Source organism: Chiloscyllium plagiosum, chromosome 13 (genome assembly GCF_004010195.1).
Source record: "Chiloscyllium plagiosum isolate BGI_BamShark_2017 chromosome 13, ASM401019v2, whole genome shotgun sequence".
NCBI classification, from domain to species: Eukaryota; Metazoa; Chordata; class Chondrichthyes; order Orectolobiformes; family Hemiscylliidae; genus Chiloscyllium; species Chiloscyllium plagiosum.
This window is the reverse complement of record NC_057722.1, coordinates 20,432,359-20,455,249: the sequence shown is the minus strand read 5'-3', so window position 1 is coordinate 20,455,249 and position 22,891 is coordinate 20,432,359. Positions and strand designations below refer to the sequence as shown.

General features: G+C 39.6%; 1 protein-coding gene across 2 annotated transcripts in view; it reads left to right on the top strand.

The window, feature by feature from the left end:
- Positions 1-22,891, top strand: part of LOC122555819 (ubiquitin carboxyl-terminal hydrolase 47-like) — a 39,771-nt gene that overhangs the window by 15,916 nt on the left and 964 nt on the right. For both annotated transcript variants that reach the window (XM_043701993.1, XM_043701992.1), the window contains exons 6-11: positions 2,697-2,792; positions 4,031-4,168; positions 7,154-7,195; positions 14,415-14,537; positions 15,853-15,878; positions 17,343-17,388. In XM_043701993.1, the coding sequence (XP_043557928.1) occupies positions 2,697-2,792; positions 4,031-4,168; positions 7,154-7,195; positions 14,415-14,537; positions 15,853-15,878; positions 17,343-17,388 (471 nt within the window). The remainder of the gene's footprint in view (positions 1-2,696; positions 2,793-4,030; positions 4,169-7,153; positions 7,196-14,414; positions 14,538-15,852; positions 15,879-17,342; positions 17,389-22,891) is intronic.

The following is a 22,891-nucleotide window of genomic DNA, read 5'->3' as shown; positions in this document are numbered from 1 at the left end:
TACCTCAGTGGAATCAATTTAGGTAAAGGGGCAGTACAAAGGGATCTTTGTAGTCAATGAAGGTAAGCATGCAGGTACAGCAGGTAGTGAAGAAGGTTAAATAGCACGCTGGCTTCATAACAAGAGGGATTGAGTATAGAAGCAAAGAGGTTCTTGTGCAGCTGTACAGGGCCCTGGTGAGACCACACCTGGAGTACTGTGTGCAGTTCTGGTCTCCAAATTTGAGGAAAGACATTCTGGCTATTGAGGGATTGTAGCGTAGGTTCACGAGGTCAATTCCTGGAATGGTGGGACTACCTTACGCTGAAAGACTGGAGTGACTGGGCTTGTATACCCTTGAGTTTAGAAGACTGAGAGGGGATCTGATTGAGACATATAAGATTATTAAAGGATTGGACACTCTGGAGGAAGGAAACATGTTTCCGCTGATGGGTGAGTGCCGAACCAGAGGACACAGCTTATAAATACGGGGTAGACCATTTAGGACAGAGATGAGGAGAAACATCTTCACCCAGAGAGTGGTGGCTGTGTGGAATGCTCTGTCCCAGAGGGCAGTGGAGGCCCAGTCTCTGGATTCATTTAAGAAGGAGTTGGATAGAGCTCTCAAGGATAGTGGAATCAGGGTTACGGAGATAAGGCAGGAACAAGATACTGTTTAAGGATAATCAGCCATGATCATATTGAATGGTGGTGCAGGCTCGAAGGGCAGAATGGCCTACTCTTGCACCTATTGTCTAAATTCTTCACTAGTATGTAAGCCATGCCTCAGCCTTATGTTCTGGAAGTTAATGGTGTCATGGTGGCAGATCACCATATTATTAGCTATTCTATTCTTCACATATGTTATCCAGAAAAGTCTCAACCCAAAAGCAATAGACCACAGCAAGCCCTGGTATATGTTGTTGAAATGTTATATTATAAAACTAGCTATGTCCCTAACCATGGAGTGCTAGTGCAGCAGCAATACTGGTACCGATCCAATTAGTTTGGAAAACAATGCCCAGATTAAAACTGGTCACATAAAGCGGGCTAAATCCATCCTGGCCAATTGCAATCCCAATGGTCTACCCATCACTGCAGGAATTCCTCAGAATAGTGGCCTCGGCCCAACTATTTTCAGCTGCTCCACAGATGACCCTCCTTCCATCATAAACTTAGACATGGAGATGCTCACCAATGATTGCACAATGTTCAGCATTATTCAGAACTCCCAGATACTGAAGCAGTCTATTTTCAATTGCAACAAGATCTGGGCAATATCCAGGCTTGGGCAGACAAATGGCAAGTAACAAACACACCACACAAATGTCAGGCAATGACCATCTCAAATAAGATAGAATCTAATCACTGTGTGCCTTGACATTCAATGGTGTTACCATCACTGAATCACCAACTGTCGACATCCTGAGGATTACAATTGACTAGACACTCAACTGGACTTACCATATAAACACAATGACTACAATAGCAGGACAGAGGCTAGGATTACTTTGGTGAGTAACTGACCTCCTGACTCCCAAAAGCCTGTCCATCGTCCACAAGATGCAAGTCAGGAGTGTGATTATTCCCCACTTGCCTGGATGGGTGTAGCTCAACAACACTCAAGAAGCATGACACCGATCAGGACAAAGCAGCCATTTGATTGGCACTACGTTCACAAGTTTTGTCTCCTTTAATTGTCAACATTCAATAGCAGCAGTATATACTATCTACAAAATGCTCTGCAGAAATTCACAAGATCCTTTGACAACATCTCCAAAACAATAACCTATCAAGGACAAGGGCAGCAGATATGTGGGAATGTCACCAAGTTCCCCCCCAAGCCATTCATCATCCTGCCCTGGAAATGTATCGCTGTTCCTTCGCTATAGCTGGGTTAAGATGTTAGAATTCCCTCCCTGTTGGCATTGTGGGTCTAACTACAACATGTGGGCTGTAGCAGTCAAGGGCACCTTGAGACAGACAATAAATGCTGGCCAGTAATACCCACATCCCACAAGTGAATTTAAAAAAATCACTTATGTTCTTTTAGGTATCCACAGAAAAGTGTTTAATATAAAAGAGAAACCCAGCTATCTGTTTGAAATTTGTGATTTTAGTATTGATTGTATTGGGCATTTTTTATAAATTTTAGATAAATCCAAATATAGTGCTACTTATCCTTGTTGTTGAAGGATTTCATATTGCTATCCTGTCTAGAGTGGTGAAATTCTCCTGCCTTAAATATAGGTGCTGTTATGTCTGAAAAGAAACTCCAGTTGCAAGACTATATTAAGATTTATACCATAGGGAATTGATAGTGGAATACAAAGAGCATGTACACTTATCACGTCACATGTAGTGCTGCTGTGATTCAAATGAAAATATGTGACTTACAGTAGTTCAGTGATAACCTTTTCAAATGTTTGCATTCTTAACGTGTTACAGAAAATGGTATCAAGTCTCACTTTAAGACTCAAATCTCTTAATATTTAATTTTGTGCTTTTAAGTGGTTGATAAGCTAAAAGCTTACATGGCAGGAGCTGGAGTGGCATTACGGGTACAATTGCATGTGGATGATGATTTACAGTGTAATATGTGCATTAAGAGCATATACTCTGTTGAAACAATTGGAAATGGCAACATGCTAGTTTGTGTTTTACCATAGATGTCACATGGACTTTTAAAATTCTAACCTGTTATTTTCTTTCTAAAGGAAGAATCGCTCAAAATGTTTTTGGAAGCTGTTACCCTGGATTATGATAATGCACCTTATTGCGACACCTGTAATAAAAAGACTAAAACAAAAACAGTAAGTTTTCCAATCTGTTGCCAATGACAGCTTATATAATTTCATAAGCAATTGACTGTTAACAAAGGGGCGTGATGAGGAATGGAATACAGACAGTATGGATATAGTCAGTTTTCTTTCAACATGAAATCATCTCCATGAAACTTTAGTAATGTTGGATGCTCACTCAGAACCGAGAAGCGAGTGTATTATTACAGCGTGACAATTTTACACAGGCAGTTTTCATTCAAAATGTAGACACAAACAACATTTTAAAAAGGAAGTGGATATATTTGTAATATCTTAAAAACATTGACCTAAGTCCTCCAATCTGGGTCGGCATCCCTGTTTACCAATGCAAGTCAGGCAAAATTTCTTACATACCATTTTACAGTTGTTTTAGGTTGTCTTCCAAAAGAGGATCCTACAGAAACCTTTCCAGGGAGCAGCAGTGAGAATCTTCACAGAGGCCAAATGCCCTTTATAGGGCACTAACTGCTGCATTCCAGTGAGCTGGAGAATTTTGAATTCCAATTCCTGTTTGAGAAGCTTTGGAGAGAAAATAGGTGGGTGACGGGTTAGAGTGGTGGGTGCCTGAAGTGATAGGTTGACAGAAGATTGAGAGATTGAGTGCATAGACTTTTGGGTCTCACGGGTATTAGGACTGGACTTTGGGGATAATCAGGTTATATTAGTATAGACAGGTTAGATCACATGGGCATTCATCATGCCTCAGGGCTAGTCAGGTGGGGTCTTACGTAGGGGTTGGTTTAATCAAGGTAGTGGAAGTGATGAGGTTGAATCAGCAGCAAATACAGATTTGGAAAGTCAGTGGGATGGTTATGGGATAAGTGGTGCTGTAGAGTGATGATAGAAGGTGGGGGTCAGAGGCAAACCAGTTGGAGAAGTGAGGGGCTAGTTCCTCACTTGTCAAGGTACCCAGTATTAGAATTGTTTTAATCTGTTTAGCATTTCTAGGTAATTACCAAGGTAGGTAAGTCAGAATCCTCCAAAGTATTTGACTGTAACTCAGAGATGGAGGCTTATTTGAAGAGTTCCTGCACTCAGAATTGACCATCCCAGACAATGGAGTAAATTTGTGGGACTACCATGATATTTCAGTCTCCCTGGAACATAATCCTTTGACATACAGTATTTTCCATTTTAATTATGAATGACACTGAAAAAAGGCTTTATTTTAAATTTTCATAAGTCACCTTTTAAGAATGTTTACAGTAAATTACTCTTCTGTTTTTCAGCGATATTATTTTAAACAGTTACCTCAACTTCTCACATTTCAACTAAAACGATTTGGAGTTGCCAGCAACGGAAAGCATTACCAAAAAATTCATCTTCAGATTTCAATTCCGTTGACTTTGCAATTTTACAAATCCCTGGTAAGGGTACTTGCCAATACATTTCATACTAACATTTTAATGGAGAGTAGTTTGTAGTACATGTTTTGCTGGAAGATTATGTTGTAATGAATTCTTTAAAAATATCATCATTATCATTACCTAGTATTATTATACTTGGGATTAAATCAGGAGCAGAAGTTTGGAAGTGTCATTACATAGTGGTATATTGCTAATTTTCACTGCATCATTTTAATTTTTGTACATCCCTTCATTTATAGCATTAGTTTATAGTGACAAATTTCGCTCACAGGTTTAGTTACTTCAGGATTGATGAAAAGGGCACTTTATTACAGCTTTTCATTTTGCACTCAGAACAATTTACAAGAATATAATTTTGTGGGGAAAACCAACATTTTTACTGAATGAGATGAGAGTAGTAATTGGTTGGAAAGTGGACTTTGGTAGAGATATTTACATGAACAATGCAACCATTAATGGGATTGCCACTTCATGCAAACTATGTGCTCCAACTAGGAAAAACACAAAGTCGGCATGCATGTACTGCAGGCAAATAGAAAGACAAATGGCATATTTTTCTTTAATACAAGATGCTCCAGGCACAATCCCACCAAAGCCATGAGTAATTGTGTGCATGTATGGTGCTGTGCACTGTTTAGGTCTCATTCTTTAAAGAAGGATATACCTTCAGTGGGAGCAGTACAGCAAAGGTTCACTATCTTGGTTCCAGGACTGAGAGGCTTGACTTATGATGAAAAGCTGAGTAAATTGGTCCTGTGCTTTCTATAGTTTGGAAGAATAAGAGGTGACTGCAATAAAAATTAGAAGATTTTACCGGGACTTAATAGGGTAGACACTAAGAGGTTATTTCTGGTGGCTTGAGAGTCTAGAGCACAGGAGTACATTTGCAGTGTAAGTTGTTGATCATTTAGAACTAAGATGAGGACCTTCACTCAAACACTGAATATTTAGAATTCTCCATTCCAGAGGACTGGGATTTCCATATTAAGGATACTAAAGGTGGTGAAATTTAGGATGGAAATTCAAAAGATTAGTGCCCAGGCATTTGAAGACGTAGCCATCAATGATAGAATGATAAAAAATGAGGATGTTCAAGAGATCAGAATGAAAGGTGCTTTGGAGTGTTAGAACTGAGGTCTTGCTTGATAAACTGAGATTGGCCAAACGTGAACACTGTTACTGAGGTGGAAACAGGCAACCATAGTGATGATGTGGATGTATGATGGAAACCTCATATCAGGGTCAGGTTTATATATCGAGATTGTTTCAGATAATCATCAGAGAGAAAAATGACAGACACATAAAGATGTCTATATAGCTTATCCCACACTAATGTGATGCCTTGTACGTCACAACTTGTGGGCATAAGTGGTCTTTTTCTAGTTGGCAAGATATAATGAGAGATGTGTCTCAGGTATCAGTGCTGGGGTCTCAATTATTTTCATAATTTATAATTGACTTGGATGGAGGGATTGAAGTGCAGAAGTTAACTTTGCTGTTGACTCAAAGCTGTGTGGTAAATTAAGTTGTGATGAGGATGTAAGTAGGCTACAAAGGGCTATGTACAGGGGATGTCAGTGGGCAAAGATCAGGCAACTGAAAATGAAAAGTTGTCTGTTTTGGAAGAAAAAGTACAAATATGAAAGATTGCAGAGCTGTGAGATGCAGAAAGATCTGACTGTTTTGGACAGGAGTCACAAAAGGGACAGGAAGTAATTTGGAAATCATGTTACCATTTATTGTAAGGGTAATTAAGTACAAAAGTATTGGGTTTCTGCTACAATTATGCAGGACATAGGTGAGACTGTCTGGAATATTATGTACGTATTGGTCTCCTTATTTAAAAAAGAAAGCAAATGCTTTGAAAGCAGTTCAGAGAAGTTTTGCGAGATTAATACCTGAAATGGATGATTTGCCTTTTGAGCAGAAGCCAGATAGGCTAGGTTTACAGCTGCTGGAGTTTCAAAGAGTGAGAGATGATTTGATTGAAACATGAATGCCATTGATGAAAAACCATAGAATCCCTACAGTGTGGAAACAGACCCTTTGGCCAGACAGGTCCACACTGACCCTCTGAAGAGTAACACAGACAGAACCATTCCCCTACTCTATTACTTTACATTTCCCCTGACCTACACATCCACTGAAGCACTATGGGCAATTTAGCATGGCCAATTCACCTAACCTGCATATCTTTGGAGTGCGGGAGGAAACCAGTGCATCTGGAGGAAACCCACACAGACACAGGGAGAATCTGCAAACTCCACATCAACAGTCACCCGAGGCTGGAATCGAACCCAGATCCCTGGCACTGTGAGGCAGCAATGCTAACCATGGAGCCACCAGGCTGCCCTAAAAGTATGGAATCACCAATTTAAAACAGAAGTGAGGATAATTTTTTTTGAGGTTTGTTAACTTTGGAATTCTCTTTCTCAAAAGTCAGTGGAAGCAGAACCTTTGAATATTTTTAAGACAGAGGTAGATACATCCTTTAGCAGCAGGGAGATGATGGATTATGATGGTGAGATGGGAATATGGTGTAATGAGATCACCCATGAATTAAATCATGAAGTGTGTTGGAGTGGCCTACTCAGGCTCCTAATCATATGCTCCACCCCACTAATATCATCTCCAGGATGAAAAAGAAAATGGCCTGCACAGCCTCAAATAATCATTCTTCATGTTTTGTTGTCTGTTTTGTTAAGTACTTGATATCAGGGGTGCTAGTAAGTATGTGAAACTGCTACACCAAATGTTCTAAATGATTTGGAATGTTTCATAGCACTTGATGGCTTATTTATAAAGTCAGCAGAGTTTCATAGTCCAACGTATTAGGCAAATGTTTGCATATGCAATCCATTTACAACATTTAGTACTTCAAGTGTATTGCTTATTCTGAACCAACTTGATCTGAAAATGTCATGCCATACAGCGAATATAATTCATTTTATATTTACTATTGCTTTCAATTCAATTTCTGTACAGGATAATGCCAATGAATGGTGTTTCAAACCAACAATAGCCAAGGTAAGAAATCAATGAGTAAGAACAAAAAAAATCAGTACAATAAGCAATTGATTCAATTGCTATGTCACCCATTTTAGACTATTGCTAAAAGTTAAATCTCCCCTCAGCCCCAAACCAACACCCCAGGATCTTTAATGGAATGTTTGATATTATATATTTAATTTCTAGAACTGTAGTTATTGCAGTATATATAGTAAAGTTGTATCAAATATATGGTTGATGAAATAAAACTTTTCTTATGCACATTTTGTTTTCTGTATTAATACTGATTTCCATGGTGATTATGATGATAACTAATCCTCGTGTGTCAGCAAGGATTTATGGAAAGGAAATCAAGCTTGTAAATCTATTGGAATTTTCTGATGCTATAACTACAGAGTTGATAAGGGGAAGCTGGTGGAGATGGTTTACTTGGACATTCAAAAGGCATTATTTAAAGTTGCATGAAGAAAAAAAATCATATTTAACATTAAAGTGCAAGAAGTAGGGAACTGACTTGAATCATGAACTGGTTGACAGACAGGAAACACAGAGTAAGGATAAAAAGTTCTTTTTCCAGGTTGCACTCAGTGATTAGTGGGATACCCCAGGGACCATTGTTTGTATCCCAGCTATTCACAATAGAACATAGTGCATTACAGTTCAGAATAGTCCCTTCTGTCCTCAATATTGCGCCAACCTGTGGAATCAATCTGAAGCCAATCTATCATACACTATTCCATTTTCATCCATTTAATTATCCGATAACCATTTAAATGCCCTTAAAATTGGCAAGTCTACTACTGTTGCAGGCAAGGCATTCCACACCCCTACTACTCTCAGAGTGAAGAAACTACCTCTGATTTCTGTCCTATACCTATCACCCCTAAATTTAAAACTATGTCCCCTCGTACTAGCCATATACATCTGAGGAAAAAGACTCTCACTGTCCACTCTATCTAACCTCCTGATTATCTTGTATGTATCAATTAATTCACCTCTCAATCTTCTTCTCTCTAATGAAAACAGCCTCAAGTCCCTCAGCCTTCCCTCCATACCAGGCAACATCCTAGTAAATTGCCTCTGAACCCTTTCCAAAGCTTCCACATTTTTCCTATAATGCGGTGACCAGAACTGTAAGCAATACTCCAAGTGCGGCTGCATCAGAGTTTTATACAGCTGCAGCATGACCTCATGGCTCCAAAAGTCAGTTCCTCTACCAATAAAAGCTAACACACCGTATGTCTTCTTAACAACCCAATCAACCTGGGTGGCAACATGAACACCGAGATCTCTCTGCTCATCTACACTGTCAAGAATCTTACCATTAGCCCAGTACTCTTTATTTCTGTTGGCTCCTTCCAGAATGAATCACCTCACACTTTTCCACATAAAACTCCATTTGCCACCTCACAGCCCAGCTCTGCAGCTTATCTAAGTCCCTCTATAACATGTAACATCCTTCAGCACTGTCCACAACTCCATCGGCCTTAGTGTCATCCACAAATTTATCAACCTATGCTTCTATGCTCTCATCCAGGTCATTTATAAAAATGATAAATAACAGTGGCTCCAAAACAGATCCTTGCGGTACACCACTAGTAACTGAACTCTAGGGTGAACGTTTCCCACTCAGTCACCGCCCTCTGTCTTCTTTCAGCTAGCCAACTTCTGATCCAAAACACTAAATCACTCTCAATCTCAAGCCTCTGTATTTTGTGCAATAGCCTACTGTGGGGAACCTTATTAAATACCTTACAGAAATCTATATACACCACATCAACTGCTTTACCCTCGTCCACCTGTTTGGTCACCTTCCCAAAGAACTCAATAAGGTTTGTGAGGCATGACCTACCCTTCACAAAACTGTGTTGACTGTCCCTAATTAACTTAGTCCCTTCGAGATGATTATAAATTCTATCTCTTACAACCTTTTCCAACACTTTACCCACAACTGAAGTAAGGCTCACTGGTCTGTAGTTATCAGGGTTGTCTCTCACTCTCGTTCTTGAACAAGGGGACAACATTTGCTATTCTCCAGTCTTCTGGCACTATTCCTGTAGACAATGATGGCATGATGATCAAAGCCACAGGCTCTGCAATCTCCTACCTGACTTCCCAGAAAATCCTAGGATAAATTCCATCCAGCCCAGGGGATTTATATCCATTTTCAAACTTTCCAGAATTGCTAACACCTTCTCTTTGTGAACCTCAGTCCTGTCTAGTCTAGTAGCCTGTATGTCAGTATTCTCGACAACATTGTCTTTTCCCAGTGTGAATACTGATGAAAAATATTCATTTAGCAATTCTCCCATCTCCTCAGACTTCATGCACAACTTCCCACTACTGTTCTTGATTGGCCCTAATCTTACTGTAGTCATTCTTTTGTTCCTGATATACTTACAAAAAGCTTTAGGGTTTTCCTTGATCCTATCTGCCAACAACTTCTCCTGCCCCCTCTTGGCTCTTCATAATAATCTATTAATGGTTGAGATGAGGGAATTGAATATAATATCTTCAGGTTTGAAATTGGCAAAAATTGGGTGGCAGAGATAGAGTCATAGAATCTCTACAGTGCAGAAACAGGCCATTTGACACATCAAGTCCATACAAACTCTCACAGTTTAAAGACTTAACAAACTAAACTCTTTTTGCTTGGGTAAAGCCTCTCTTCTGAACTGAAAACTTAATTATTCTGGACTGAGATCAAAAGCTAAACAAGGGCCCAGTCTGGGTTCTTGTTCTGTCATGAACTCAGCATTATAGACATTCCATCAATTAATACCAAAATAGGTTGCTGGCACTTTACAGAATCACATGCATTCTTAGAAATAAAGCATTTGGGGCAGTGTTCCAAATGACTTGGTGACCTTTTAAAAAGTAATGACTTGCAGAACTGAATCTAAAATTTAAGCTTGGTATGTTTCAAAAATTCAAATTCCAAAAATAATGACAGTATGTTATCCAAATTTATCATGGGAGTGAAATGGGACTTCAGGTTCTGCTTTTACATTCCTTGTTGTTATGGCATTTTGTTCAGCAGACTCGACAAGGAGACAATTGCACATAATACAATGGATTTGTTTTTGCTGGAGCATAGAGACCTTATCCTCGGACAATAAATGTCCTGCTAATGAAATACAAATTGAAGCCAGATGGGTAGTATTAATTAGTGGAGGCATTATGCTCACATTTTTCCAAAAATGAAGAGGTTAACTTTGTCCCTCATGAAAAATGATGGTAACTCACTTGACCCACTCTGCATGGGATGACAACCATTTTGTGAAGTTATAGTGTCGTTGACACTTGATCCAACATGATAAGGTTCCATCTTCATATTAATGTCAAAGATTTGCAGCCTCTGCCTGTAAGTCATGAATTTCCATCCATTATTCATGTTCCCTTTTCTGTTGCTGTCCCTATGGCCCCAGTGTGTTTCGGTCTCTATGCTCCCCATTCCTGCTATTTTGTTGGAACTCCTTTAAATTGCTATTAATGTGCCCACTTTACCCAGGAACCTAAACCTGGGAATTCCCAATACCTATACCCTCTCCATGTAGAAATTAGAGCTATCATCACTTGTTTGAAGCTCCTACTTTCAGAGTTCCCTTTGACTGAAGTCCCACCCTCTGACTTGAAGTTGTTAGTTTCACAATTCCCTCAGCACCCCAATACAATGAAACCTAGTCCCAGACTTGTGCTTATTGCTTTCCCCAGATCTCCATTGATATGTCCCCGATTAACCCCCTGACCATTATTGATGAAACCTCCATGAGTGACAATTTCCTCTGGACTGATCTGGCAAGGACAGCTCAAACTACCCTGGGCCTCTCTTGATCTATAGTCTCCACATCACGTTGACTAAACTACCTGTAATCCCTGAATCTCTGCACTTGATCTGTAGGACTGACTGTGACTCAATCTTCAGACTGTAAAGACAGAAATTCCTAGGCTGTGATAGAATCAAATGTTTTACCATGGCTAAACCCTGGATTGTCACCAGATGAATAGCTGACTGACGATACCTGCTGATTAACTGTAATTCTCCTTTACCCTTGACTAATGACTCTTTCCCTTTGACCTTCACTCATGCCCATTGCTTGTGCTTAAAGCAAATGTCCTTGCTGCAAAGGCTGCTGGTATATGCTGCAGGTCTGATGTTGACTTATCTTACAGCAGCATGTCCACCCTATATCTGACTGACAGATGGGAGTGTTCAGTGCTCCACACTGTCATTAGCTGCCTGTTTCTCTTTAAAATGCAAGGTCAGCCACAGAGGCTGGCAGCTTGTAAATCAGTGGTAAAGGTTCTGTGTGCTGAGAAAGCAATGTGCACCATGCAGAGGCTGCTGCCTATACTTGAGTTGAAACCAGCGGGCACTAAGAAAGCAATGTGAAGCAAACACAGGTGTCAAACTCCAAGTAAATGAGTGAGCACTAAGAAAGTAAGCTAACATCTACAGGATGTGCGTGCTCCTGTCAGTCCAAAAGCATCCTGAGGTTTGTGTCTCATAAATGTCTCTGAGCTTCAAAGTAGCAAACGCTTGATGTGGTATTTGAGTTAGTCTGAGAGCAGGCATGTTGATGTGGTGAGGGAGGTGGTTTGCTGGTGACAACTTGTGCGGAGGAAGGATTGAGCTGGTTGGTGGGCATGGTGCATATAGGAATGTCAGAGCAGCTGTTGGATGAATTGGGGATTTAATGAGATGCAAAGTCTTGTACTTGCCACTCTCGGCAAGGTTCTAAAGTCACCATTTAGGGCTCATAGGCAAAATAGGGAAAACTTCTCTGCACATCAAGAATCTGTCATTTTTCCCCCATTTTCACTGTGCATTGGCAACATTGTCACCATTTCTCACACCAGTCCAGAGAGGGGAAACTTTCTTCAAGACCACCCTGTTTTGGAACATGATCAGATTCTTGTGGTCTAATCTCCTCATCTTGAAAAGCACAGGAAAGGTGGCAGAAGAGAAAGATGACCAGGGTTGTTTGCATCAGAGAGTTACCTGTCCCCTGTGCACCACCACAGAAATTAAGTTCAATATGAGAAGGACTTTCTGCCCCATTACCAAATGGGAGCCTTAAGTGGTCCAATTAAAGCCTTTACATGCCAATGCCATGATTAACAGGCGAGAACAGTGGCAGTCTTCTGAAAAGGTAAAACTGAAAAGTCGGCCTTCCAGGTTACTTGTGAGGCCTTGAGCTGCCACAATCTGAGAATTATTTGGGGAGGCAAAAGGGATTGAATGGCTGAGAGCCAGAAGGAAACACTGAAAGCCAACTTCATGCCTTTGTCTATGAGAACCTCCCAATGCACCTGTAATGGTAAACAATGCACTCACTCCTCTGGGTTATTGTGTCATCTGAAGCTGTGACCTCTGATGCTCACAGTGGCTGCTGGCCTCTTATTGGCTGGCAGCTTTTCGAAGGGTAGGTTATCATTGCCTTGGAATGATATGGGAAAAAAGCCCACTGTGTGAGCACTTAAACATTTAGTAGACACATGATCTGTTTTCCCATGTGCATTGTTTAGGATATCCCATCTGTTTTTTTTTTCACACTCACTCTCACATGTAGAACTAAGAGCAGAATATTCTTCACGTGAGTTGCTTTAGTTCCTGGAGTTTCATTTCTTGTAGAGGTTGGTACTTTTTGCTGGAAACCATTCTAGAGGTACTGGTAATTTTCACCAATTCACCCAAATGGTTATTCTTTAAATGGTTTTCTATATAGTGAATCCTGTTAATCCATGATATTGGACTATGATATTGAAATAACTGCAGAGACCTGTATCCCATCCCCAAGTCACTTTTATTTACATGTGCACTGTACACTGGTTGTGACCAGCCATCTCAGAGTTAGTCCCTGATGTCAGGAGACTTTCTGAATCCCCTATTTATCTCTGTCAGCCAGGGCTTCCTGATCGGCCTGTTAATCTGGGCCAATCAGGGATCTCCATGCAATAAGATCCATCTGCTACCATTCACTACACGCCTCCCCACCTGAGTCTGGGGATTTATGCCTGCTATTTCTCTGGTAGTTTCTCCTGGGAGATTTTTGCCCAGCCAAATAAAACTGATAGTGTCTCAGAATTTGAGGTGGTTTGCGGCCGTAATGTTCCTTAACCAAATTCATCAACTCTTGGTAGCTTTTTTGTCTGTGTCTCTGGGAAAGTTAAAAGCCTAATAACTGAAAAGGCTGCAGGTCCACAAGCAGCCAGAAGGATTTGCCTACATTTGTCGGCATTTCAAACTGACCTGAGGATTAATCTTGCCTTTTCATCTGCCCTGATGTGATTTGCCTGGAAAATATATTACATTCTTTCCATATACTGGGCCCAGTTTTCAATGGCAGGATCGAATGAGTCAAGCTTCCAAAATAATGGCATGATGCCAGAAATGCTTCTCGCCAACTCTTGCGAGTGAATGTTCTTCAGGCATACTGTTTTCTTCTAATGCCATTGAAATATCTGCACAGAGGTATCCTGTCACCATTTATTTCATGTGTACAGTACACTGGCTGCAACCAGCCAGCTCAGAGGCAGTCTCTGAAATCTGGAGACTCTGTAAATCTCCTGTTAATCTTTGTCAGACAGGGCTCCCTGATTGGCCTAGGCCAAACTGCCCCAATCAAGGATCTCAAAATGAATAAGAATCACTTGGTCCCATTCACTTCAGATATGCATCACTTCAGCTAGATGTAAACAGTCGTGTAGCAGTATTCAAAAAAAAGGACCAGGAAAACACAACATCTGGCAATTTATTTCATCCTGTTGAATCAGACATGTGATGTGAAAATTGACATTTGTCTATATTTCAACTTGTATTTCTATAGTGCCTCTAACATAATAAATTTAACGTGAAATTGTGTTCATTTTGAAGGATCAAAACAGAAAATGTATAGATCCTGAAATCAAAGCACGATATACTGGAGATATTCAACAGTTAGTCAGTTGAAAGGACTCACCTCAGGTTTTATCCTTCATTAGAGACCTGGAGTATCTTTCTGAAATGACCATCCCCTCCTTTGATAGCATTGGGACACTCCATCTTTCGATGTTGGCATTCCTGCTCCAATGCTTCGTTGGTTCTATTTGCATGCCTGTCAATGTCCTGTCCTCTTGTAGTTGTGCTATGACAAAAATCAGTCACCGCAGGAAAAGTTGAAGTTGTATGTAAGAGAATCAATATTACTACAGGGAAAGAAATCATCTCCTGCTGTTTCATTTCTCTTCATCTTAGGTGGAAAAGTATGAGCTGTTTGCAATATGGCACCACGTTGGGGAATATGAGTGTGGCCACTACTATGCTGAAATCAAATGTGGAAATTGTTGGTATATCTTCAATGATGAAAAGATTGATAAGGTAACAGCAATCAGTAAAATATAAGTTTATTTTGGTAAAAAGGTGAAAATAAGTGCGGAGTGAGTTTTGTGCTCATAAAACGAGCCAGTCTGGAAATCTGTATTTTTTAACCACACATTCTTCAACTCAATTGCTGATTACCATAATTGGAATCTTGCTGGAACAGACACTTACAAATGTAATAATTAAGCACTGATTATAGGCAATTTTTATGAAGCTCCAGACAGTTATTTCCATTAAAGATGTGGCATGTACTACTGATGCTTGATGGTAGGTTTCTGGCTGAGGCCTAGGGAGGACCCAGTACTTCTTAAACCTAGCAATGGAAGTCCAGGTGAAGAAGCTCTAGAGTGAGAAACATGACTTGTACCCAGAAGAAAGAATACCACTTCCTCCCTGTCCTTCTCTTCTACAGAACCTTGAACTGTTAAGACTGGTATCCTCATGTCCTCCTCCAGTTCATCCAGCAGGATCAAGGGGGACACTCGCAAAATGCCCATTACGAACATGCCCTGGGGTGGCAGAGCACGTATTTGTCTTAGGTGAAGTCCCCAGGAATACATTTCAATAATGTGAATATGGTTTTTGACAAAGATCCTCTTCAAATCTGAATACAATAACAAAATGACTAGATGGTACTTAACTGGCATATGAAGCAAATACTTGGTTCATACAGTTGTGTAATGCAATATTTATTTGAAGTAGTCATCTAATGTTTTATGAGGTTTGTTTCACATTCCTGTAAATAAAGTTCCTGTTGAATTGCACAATGGAAACATATTGTGACCCAGTCCATCTCCAGATCCACCTACATGCCCCAACTACACCCCACACTTAAATATAGTTCTACTTTTATGCAACTTTGTTAGTAGCATTAACAACCCAACTCTGTGGGCATCTCTGCCTTAACAGAAGTCCTTGTGAAAACTAAAGTGGAAAATCAACAACTACATATTTGCCAATTTTGTTATTCTTAATATGGGAATAGTAAATATTTATCGACATTGGCAGTATTAGTATTTAGAAACTTGAATGGAAGTTATCAAATATGCACTGAAATAGACAAATAAATCCCTTATAAACTTGTAAACTCATGTTACCTCATAAACGTATTATTGCTAGTTTCTATTTAATGTTCTGCTAAAGTGGAGGTGTTTATGCACCCAATGTACCCTATACACTCTAAATGTACCATTGATTAACTTTCAGTTTTAGGTATTATCATAATAGTTTTGATGTATCCAATTCTTGAACTCTTGTACTTTAATTTTGTTTTTGGTCTCCTTTTGTGTGGCTCCTGTGAATGTCGTTTTAGCAAAAGAAGAAGGAAAATTCTTTCAGGTAGATATCAAGTTTATTTAATACTCAATCCAAGCTGCAAGCATTTGTTTGCTTTGAGAAAAGTAAGGCTATGAGTGACTTCAACGAGCTATTTAAAATCCTTTTAGATGCTAAATTGGATAGCCCCCAAATTAGAGTTCAGCATCATTATGGCCAATTAAACTCTGTCCCGAAGCAAACAAATTTTCTGCTCCTTGATAATTATAAAAATGCTGGCATGCAGCCGAATGCTCAACACATTGTTGAATGGCTGCATGTGTCAATGGGGGTGTTCGATTCGAGTGAAGTACCATTTAAAGTTAATTTATGCTGCTTAAAATTGGCTTGCTGCAGTAAAAGGGGAGGTGCCTTCTGGGTAAAACATTTTAAATAAGACGGAAAAATCATGGCTCTATTTTTCTGAGTGCGGCAATCACTAATGCTGCTTTGCTGTTTCCGCATTGACCTGTTTTACTCTGCATCTGTCCCACAATTTCCGGCTTCAGCTTGCAATACTAAGATCCCAGAAATGTGCAGCATATCTTTAACCCAGCTGAATCTTCGCAATAAAGGACAGGTTGGGGAGGCCAGGCAATGTCACTTTTTTTAACAGCACTATCCCCTACCAATTGCACTATCATCGTATCGTTCCAATCACTTCTCGAGTGCAGCACAAAATCCTATAAGTATTTAACAAAAGCACTCAGATCCTGCAAACACCAAGTCAGTCCAAAAACTCAGCATAAAAACTGTAGAAATTAAGAAGCAGTTAATCTACTTGAGGTGCCAGAGGAAGAGGTGGAGGCTAGTACAATTGCAGTGTTTAAAAGGCATCTGGATGGGTATATGAATAGGAAGGGCTTAGCGGGAATTGAGCCAGGTGGTGGCAAATGGGACTAGAATAGATCAGGATATCTGGTCCGTATGGATGAGTTGGAACAAAGGGAACAAAGATGCTGTACATCTCTATGACTCTATAACTCAAAGTTGTTGATGATCCCTTTAAATAGAAGTAGTGGGGACTTAATAGTGCTGCTGAATGTTTGTGTTTAAAATAAGTTGTTAACTATTATGAGACTCCAAAAATAGCAGATCAGTTGTCAAATCAATATTAGTTGTTGACTGGCATCACAATCTGCCATGTCTGCATCCTTCTTGCCCATTCACATTGACCGATGCTAATGTTCTCACCAAGTTGCTGGATGAAAACAGCAGGGTTTTTTTTTTGCATCTAAACGGTCACCTAAACTGAATTTTGGAGCCATAATGTTGTGCAGTAGGTAAATTGTGCAAAAATTGTTTGTGATGTGATTCCGCGAAAGAGAAATTACAAAGTATTTAAATCGGCTTTGAAAAATTAGGTTGATAGGCCAAGACATTGGAACTTTGCAGAATTTGATGTGAAGAATGCAAAATCGTATGTATTATTACAAATCATAAGAAATGTTGTTTTCTGTATTAAGTTAATTGTTTAATATTTTGCAGGTCAAAAACAGCCTACCTGATTATGTACAGAAGACAAAATAGTGAGGTACAGTAATTTGTACAAATAAAATGAGTAATCTTAATAAATGGCTAAATAATAAAATACCACATTGTGCTGTACTTAAGAGATAAAATTTATATATTTTTTATTTTATCACATTAAAACTTTCTGCACCATTCCATCTCATGTTGGCCTTGTTCTTCTAAGTGGGAGAGGTCACAGGTTTGGAAGGTTTTGTCACCCAGGAGCCTGGGTGATTTTCTGCAGTGCATCTTGAAGATAGATGGTAAGCGTTGCTGTATCAGCGGTGGAGAGAGTGAATGATGAAGGTGGTGAATGGGTGCTAATTAGATAGGCTGGATGGTGTCAATGTTCTTGCGTGTTGTTGTGGTAAGTGGAAAGTATCTTATGACACTCCTGATTTGTGCCTTATAGAATGGTGGCCAGGCTGAGGAGTCAGGAGAGGTTATTGTAAAATTCCCAGCATCTGACCTGTTCTTATCCCAGCAATATTTATTGGATTGTCTAGTTTAGTTTGCCATTGATGGTAATCCTCAAGTTGTTGATAGTGGGGATTTATGCAATCAAAATGCCATTGAAAATCAAATGGAGATGGATAGATTCTATCTTGCTGGAGATGGCCATTATTTGAAATGAATACTACTTAACAGTCCAAGCTTGTATAGTGTCTAACTCTTACGCAAATGGACATGGCCTGCTTCAGTATCTGAGGATTCATGAATATAGCATAGGACAACCATCAGTAGACATCTCACTTATGACCTTATGGTGGACAGAATATTGAAGCAGCTGAAGATGTTTGGGTCTAGAACATTACCCTGAAGAACTCTTGCAGGCATATCCTGGGACTGAGATGATTGATTCTCAACAACCAAATTGATCTGGATTTGTGCTTGCTTGTGCAGTGATTGTAATGAGGTCAGCCAACTGGGCCTCATAGAATGAGTTCCCTGATTGGACCAGGTGAATAGTCCCAATCAGGGAGCCCTGGCTGATAGATAACAAGAAGAGTTTCTGAGATTCTGGCACTCTGATACCTGACTCTGAAGGTAAAGCCAAGGCCTCTTCAAACATAAATAAACGGTGACTTGGTGATAGGATATCATCCTCTTTGGAGTTATTTCAATTTGATCCAATGGAAAGATTTCATCTTTATTCCAGTTAACTTTAGTTTTATAGAGGTCCTTGTTGCGACGTTCAGTCAAATGCTGCCTGATATCAAGGGCAGTCATTGTCACCTCCCCTGCTGAATTTACGTCTTCCTTTTTTCTCTCTGTATTGACCATGAACTAAGTGAGAAGCTGAATGGTTCTGATGGATCCCAAACTGAGAGTCAGTGAGCAGGTTATTGCTGGATATATGCTGTTTGATAGCACTATTAACATCCCTTACCATCACTTTATCAATGACTGAGATAAATTGATACATTAGTAATCGACTGGGTTGGACTCGTCCCTACTTTTTGGGGTCAGGACAGACCTGGGAAGGCTCCACGTTGTTGAGGAGATATCTATGCTGTAATTGTGTGGAATAGCTTGGCAAAGTGTGTGGCCAGGGTCTAGAGCCTGTATCTCCAATACTATTGTCAAAATGTTATCTGAGCCCATACACTTTGCAATATTCAGTGCCTTCATTGGTTTATTGATCTTCACTTGGAATGAATCTAATTGGTTAAATATGATTCAAGATAGGATACACCAAATTACCGAGTGAGGATGGATGAACAATCTCCCCTTCTTTATTCACCTTATTCCATTAGTTAATTGCACCACGATTAATGTAAAAATGGATCCCTTTCCTTGTGGATGCCTTTCTCCAACACCGATGTGAACTGATGTTTTTAACGGAGACCATTTTAAAAGGTTTTCTTCATTAACAAACCGAGTTTATTAATTTCTAAATGTGAGAAGGATTAGTAACAGCATACACACACACACTACAAACACACACTACAAACACACACACACACTACAAACAGAAGTGATTTCAAAAGAATATACATTAAAAAAAGGATATTCAGATAAGTCTCATAATTGTTCATGAAGAATGAACACTTGCAATAGAGGTTATTGGTCATGTTTGTGTTGGTAACTGAACAGTTGGTTTCACAATCCTTAGTTTTGCAGATTGATTTTGATTCTGTGGTTCTGATTTCCTGCGATTGAATTCCAGAATTCAGGATAAGTGATATTTCATTTATTATCCTATTTTCTTTTTAACTGGCTTGCAGCACTTGAAGTGATAAACAGTCGTTCCCTGTAGTATTGGGTTAACTTCTCTGACTGTGATCATCACAACATGCTAAACCTTGAATCCAGACTGGTACACATCAAAGCATTCAGTCACACTAGTACCCTCCAATAGAGTTGAAAATGGCATTTTAACCCCTGACCTTGCATTGTTTTCAATATGTCTGCAGTTTGGGACACAATCCATCAGGAGAGGCTTTCTGTTGAGCATGGGAATGTCAGACCTCCATTATCTTTATCATCACAGACATCACAATTCAACCCTTTTGAAGTTACCTCTTCCCTTTTGAATATATTGTTCTTCATAGTTCTTTTCCTATCCATACATGTGAAATTCTGAGTGTCTGTCTCTCTAGAAGGCCAATTAATTTACATCTGCAACCATTTTTGGCTGAGTAATGTCCTTTGGAATCACAAGTTAAAAATATCCACAGTAATTCAGGGCTCTGACCCATTGGCAGAACATCTATTTTTGACTGATGTCATAAGACTTGATGGCCTGGAGTCAACATTGAGGTCGACTAAAGGTAACTCACTCCTGACAGTTTATGACTTTACTGCTTTCTCTATCCTACTGGCGGAACAGGGCTAGCTTTTGATTCAAGATTTATATATTATTAACATTTCAATTCCACCAGTTGTCTTGGTAGGATTTGAATCCCACTTAAAGGGCATTAGTCTGGGTCTATAGAGAATCTGAACAGTAACTTTACTACAATGCCACCAATGTCTCAATAACTCCAAGCTGTGGTGTAGGATAGACTGAGTTAACTTCTTAAATTGCAGCTGAAATAGCTGTTAATAACCCTTTGTAAGTTGGATTTATTGCTAATCAATGGTAAAATTTGATGGAGAATGTGCACTAAGAATTTCTAAGAATCGATTGGAAGTCTGGGTCGAAGAGATTTGCTAATGCAGCTGGGGAAGGGTTGAATTAGATTACCAGGAGGATGGATGCCTGAGAGGGAGCTCAGATTCGAAGGAAGAAAAACTCAGGATGTGCGATCAGTAGCCATGGAGCATGCCCTGAGGTGTTGGTGCTTGGTGTACAACATAAAGTCCAACGTAAAGATGTTTAGCACCCAAACAGACATGTCAGTCCAACTTATCAACCAGATATCCTAAATCAATATTGGCTAGAATTTGGTCCATATCCCTCAACCCTTCCTATTCATATACCCATCCAGATGCTTTTAAAATATTATAATTGTATGAGCCTCCATCACTTCCTTTGGCAGTTCATTCCATACACACACCACATTCTGTGTGAAAAAGTTGCCCTTTAGGTCCTTTTAAATTTTTTGCTTCTCACCTTAAGCCTATGCCCTCTCGATTTGATGTCCGCTACCCTGAGGAAAATACTTTGATTATTCACCCTATCTATACCTCTCATGACTTTATAAATCTCAAAAATGTTCCTGCCTCCAGGGAAAACAGCCCCAGCCTATTCAGCCTCTCCCTTTAGCTCAAGCCCTCCAACCCTGGCAACATCCTTATAAATCTTTTCTGAACCCTTTTAAGTTTAACAAGATCTTTTCTGTAGCAAGGAGACCAGAACTGAATACAGTATTACAAAAGTCTCCGAACCAATGTCCTGTACAGCCAGTATATAACCTCCCAACTCCTATAATCAATGCACTGACCAATAAAGACAAGCATATCAAATTCCTTCTTCAATATCCTGTCTACCTGTGTCTCAAGGAACTATGAACTTGCACTCCAAGGTCCCTTTATTTGGCAACACTCCCCAGGATCATACCATTAAATATATAAGTCCTGCCCCAATTTGTCCAACCAAAATGTAGCACCTCACATTTTTCTTGATAAAAATCCCTCTGCCACATCTCCAACATGGAGGACCTTCAGATCTGGCGACAAGCTGAAGTCACCAGGTACACAGTTTGACTGCCACGTTAAGAATCTTTGGTATTTAGTTTGTTCACAGCAGATGGTGATGGAATAGGAAGCTGCAAATAATTTTGGCAAGATCTGGAGTTATTAAGATCACCACCAAGCGATGATATCCCTTATTAGTTCACTTGCTGCTGCTGTCTGGAGAGAATCCCTTCAATATTGGGGTTTAAAAATGCAGAGTTGCTCCTGACACTGAGAAAAGCCTCGCTGGGTGTCTCAGGTGATTCTGCCACCTTACTTGACATAGCCCATGTCATTCAGACCTGGAAAAGATTCTACACAATCTATTATATTGTGTTCACTCATCAGTAAATGTACTTAAAAGCTAGATTATTAATTCACCTTTTTCATAACATCATATTACATCTAAAATATCCTGTCGTCTAGCTGGCACCTCAACATGCTGCTCAAGAAAACCTTCACTAACGTACATCAGAAACTCATCTTCCACAGCTTTAGTGCTCAATCTCTTTAACCAATTTATATGCAGATTGGAGTAACCATGATTACTGTGTTGCCCAGGCTACATGTTTCTCTCATCTTTTAATTCATACTATGCCTCCAAACCATCACTCTTATTTGGTAGCCTATAAATAACTTCCACCAATGTCTGCTACCTTCGAGCAAACAAGTTCTACATGCTTTTCTTCCAATCCATTAATCCTCATTTAAAATCCTGATGCCATCTTGTTTGAAGACTGTGACTCTACCTCCTTTTTCCACGTGTCTATCCTTCATAAATGTTGAATATCCTTGGCTATTCAGTTCCTAGCCTGATCACCGTGCAGCCATATTTCTGTAATGGAAATTATATCATAACCATTTTCCTCTATTTGTGACATTAGATCATCTCTCTCGATGGGTGAGAGGAGGTTTGTTTGGAGTATAAAAGTGGAGAACCATTTGGAACAATTCCCCATTGTTTCTGCATCACAATTTCTTTGTAATACATTCTTTGCAAAGTATTTCTTTTCTTCTGTGACCAATAACCAAGGTGTTATGGTTTTAGCTGGTTGTGTTTCCAGTGCTACCTTTCAGATGATTATTACCTTTACTGTTGCTAAGTGCTGCTTTGGTTTTCATTTTAGTGGTTTATCAGCAATGAGCAATATCTCAGTTAACCACTTTCCACAAAGCTTTGAGAATTCAGACTCCAATTTGTTTCAAATGTCTTTGACAAAAGCAAGGGAACTTTCAAAGTATATTGTTGATGTGGAGGACTGTTAGTTTTTCACATGACAAAAAAAGATATAATGCTTCTGTTCCTGCCCCTGTTCATAACTCCTTCCATTTGCTCTCAGCTAACCTACTATCCCTTGTCAGAATTGAAAATTCTCTAGTGATTGTTTTTACAATAATATTAA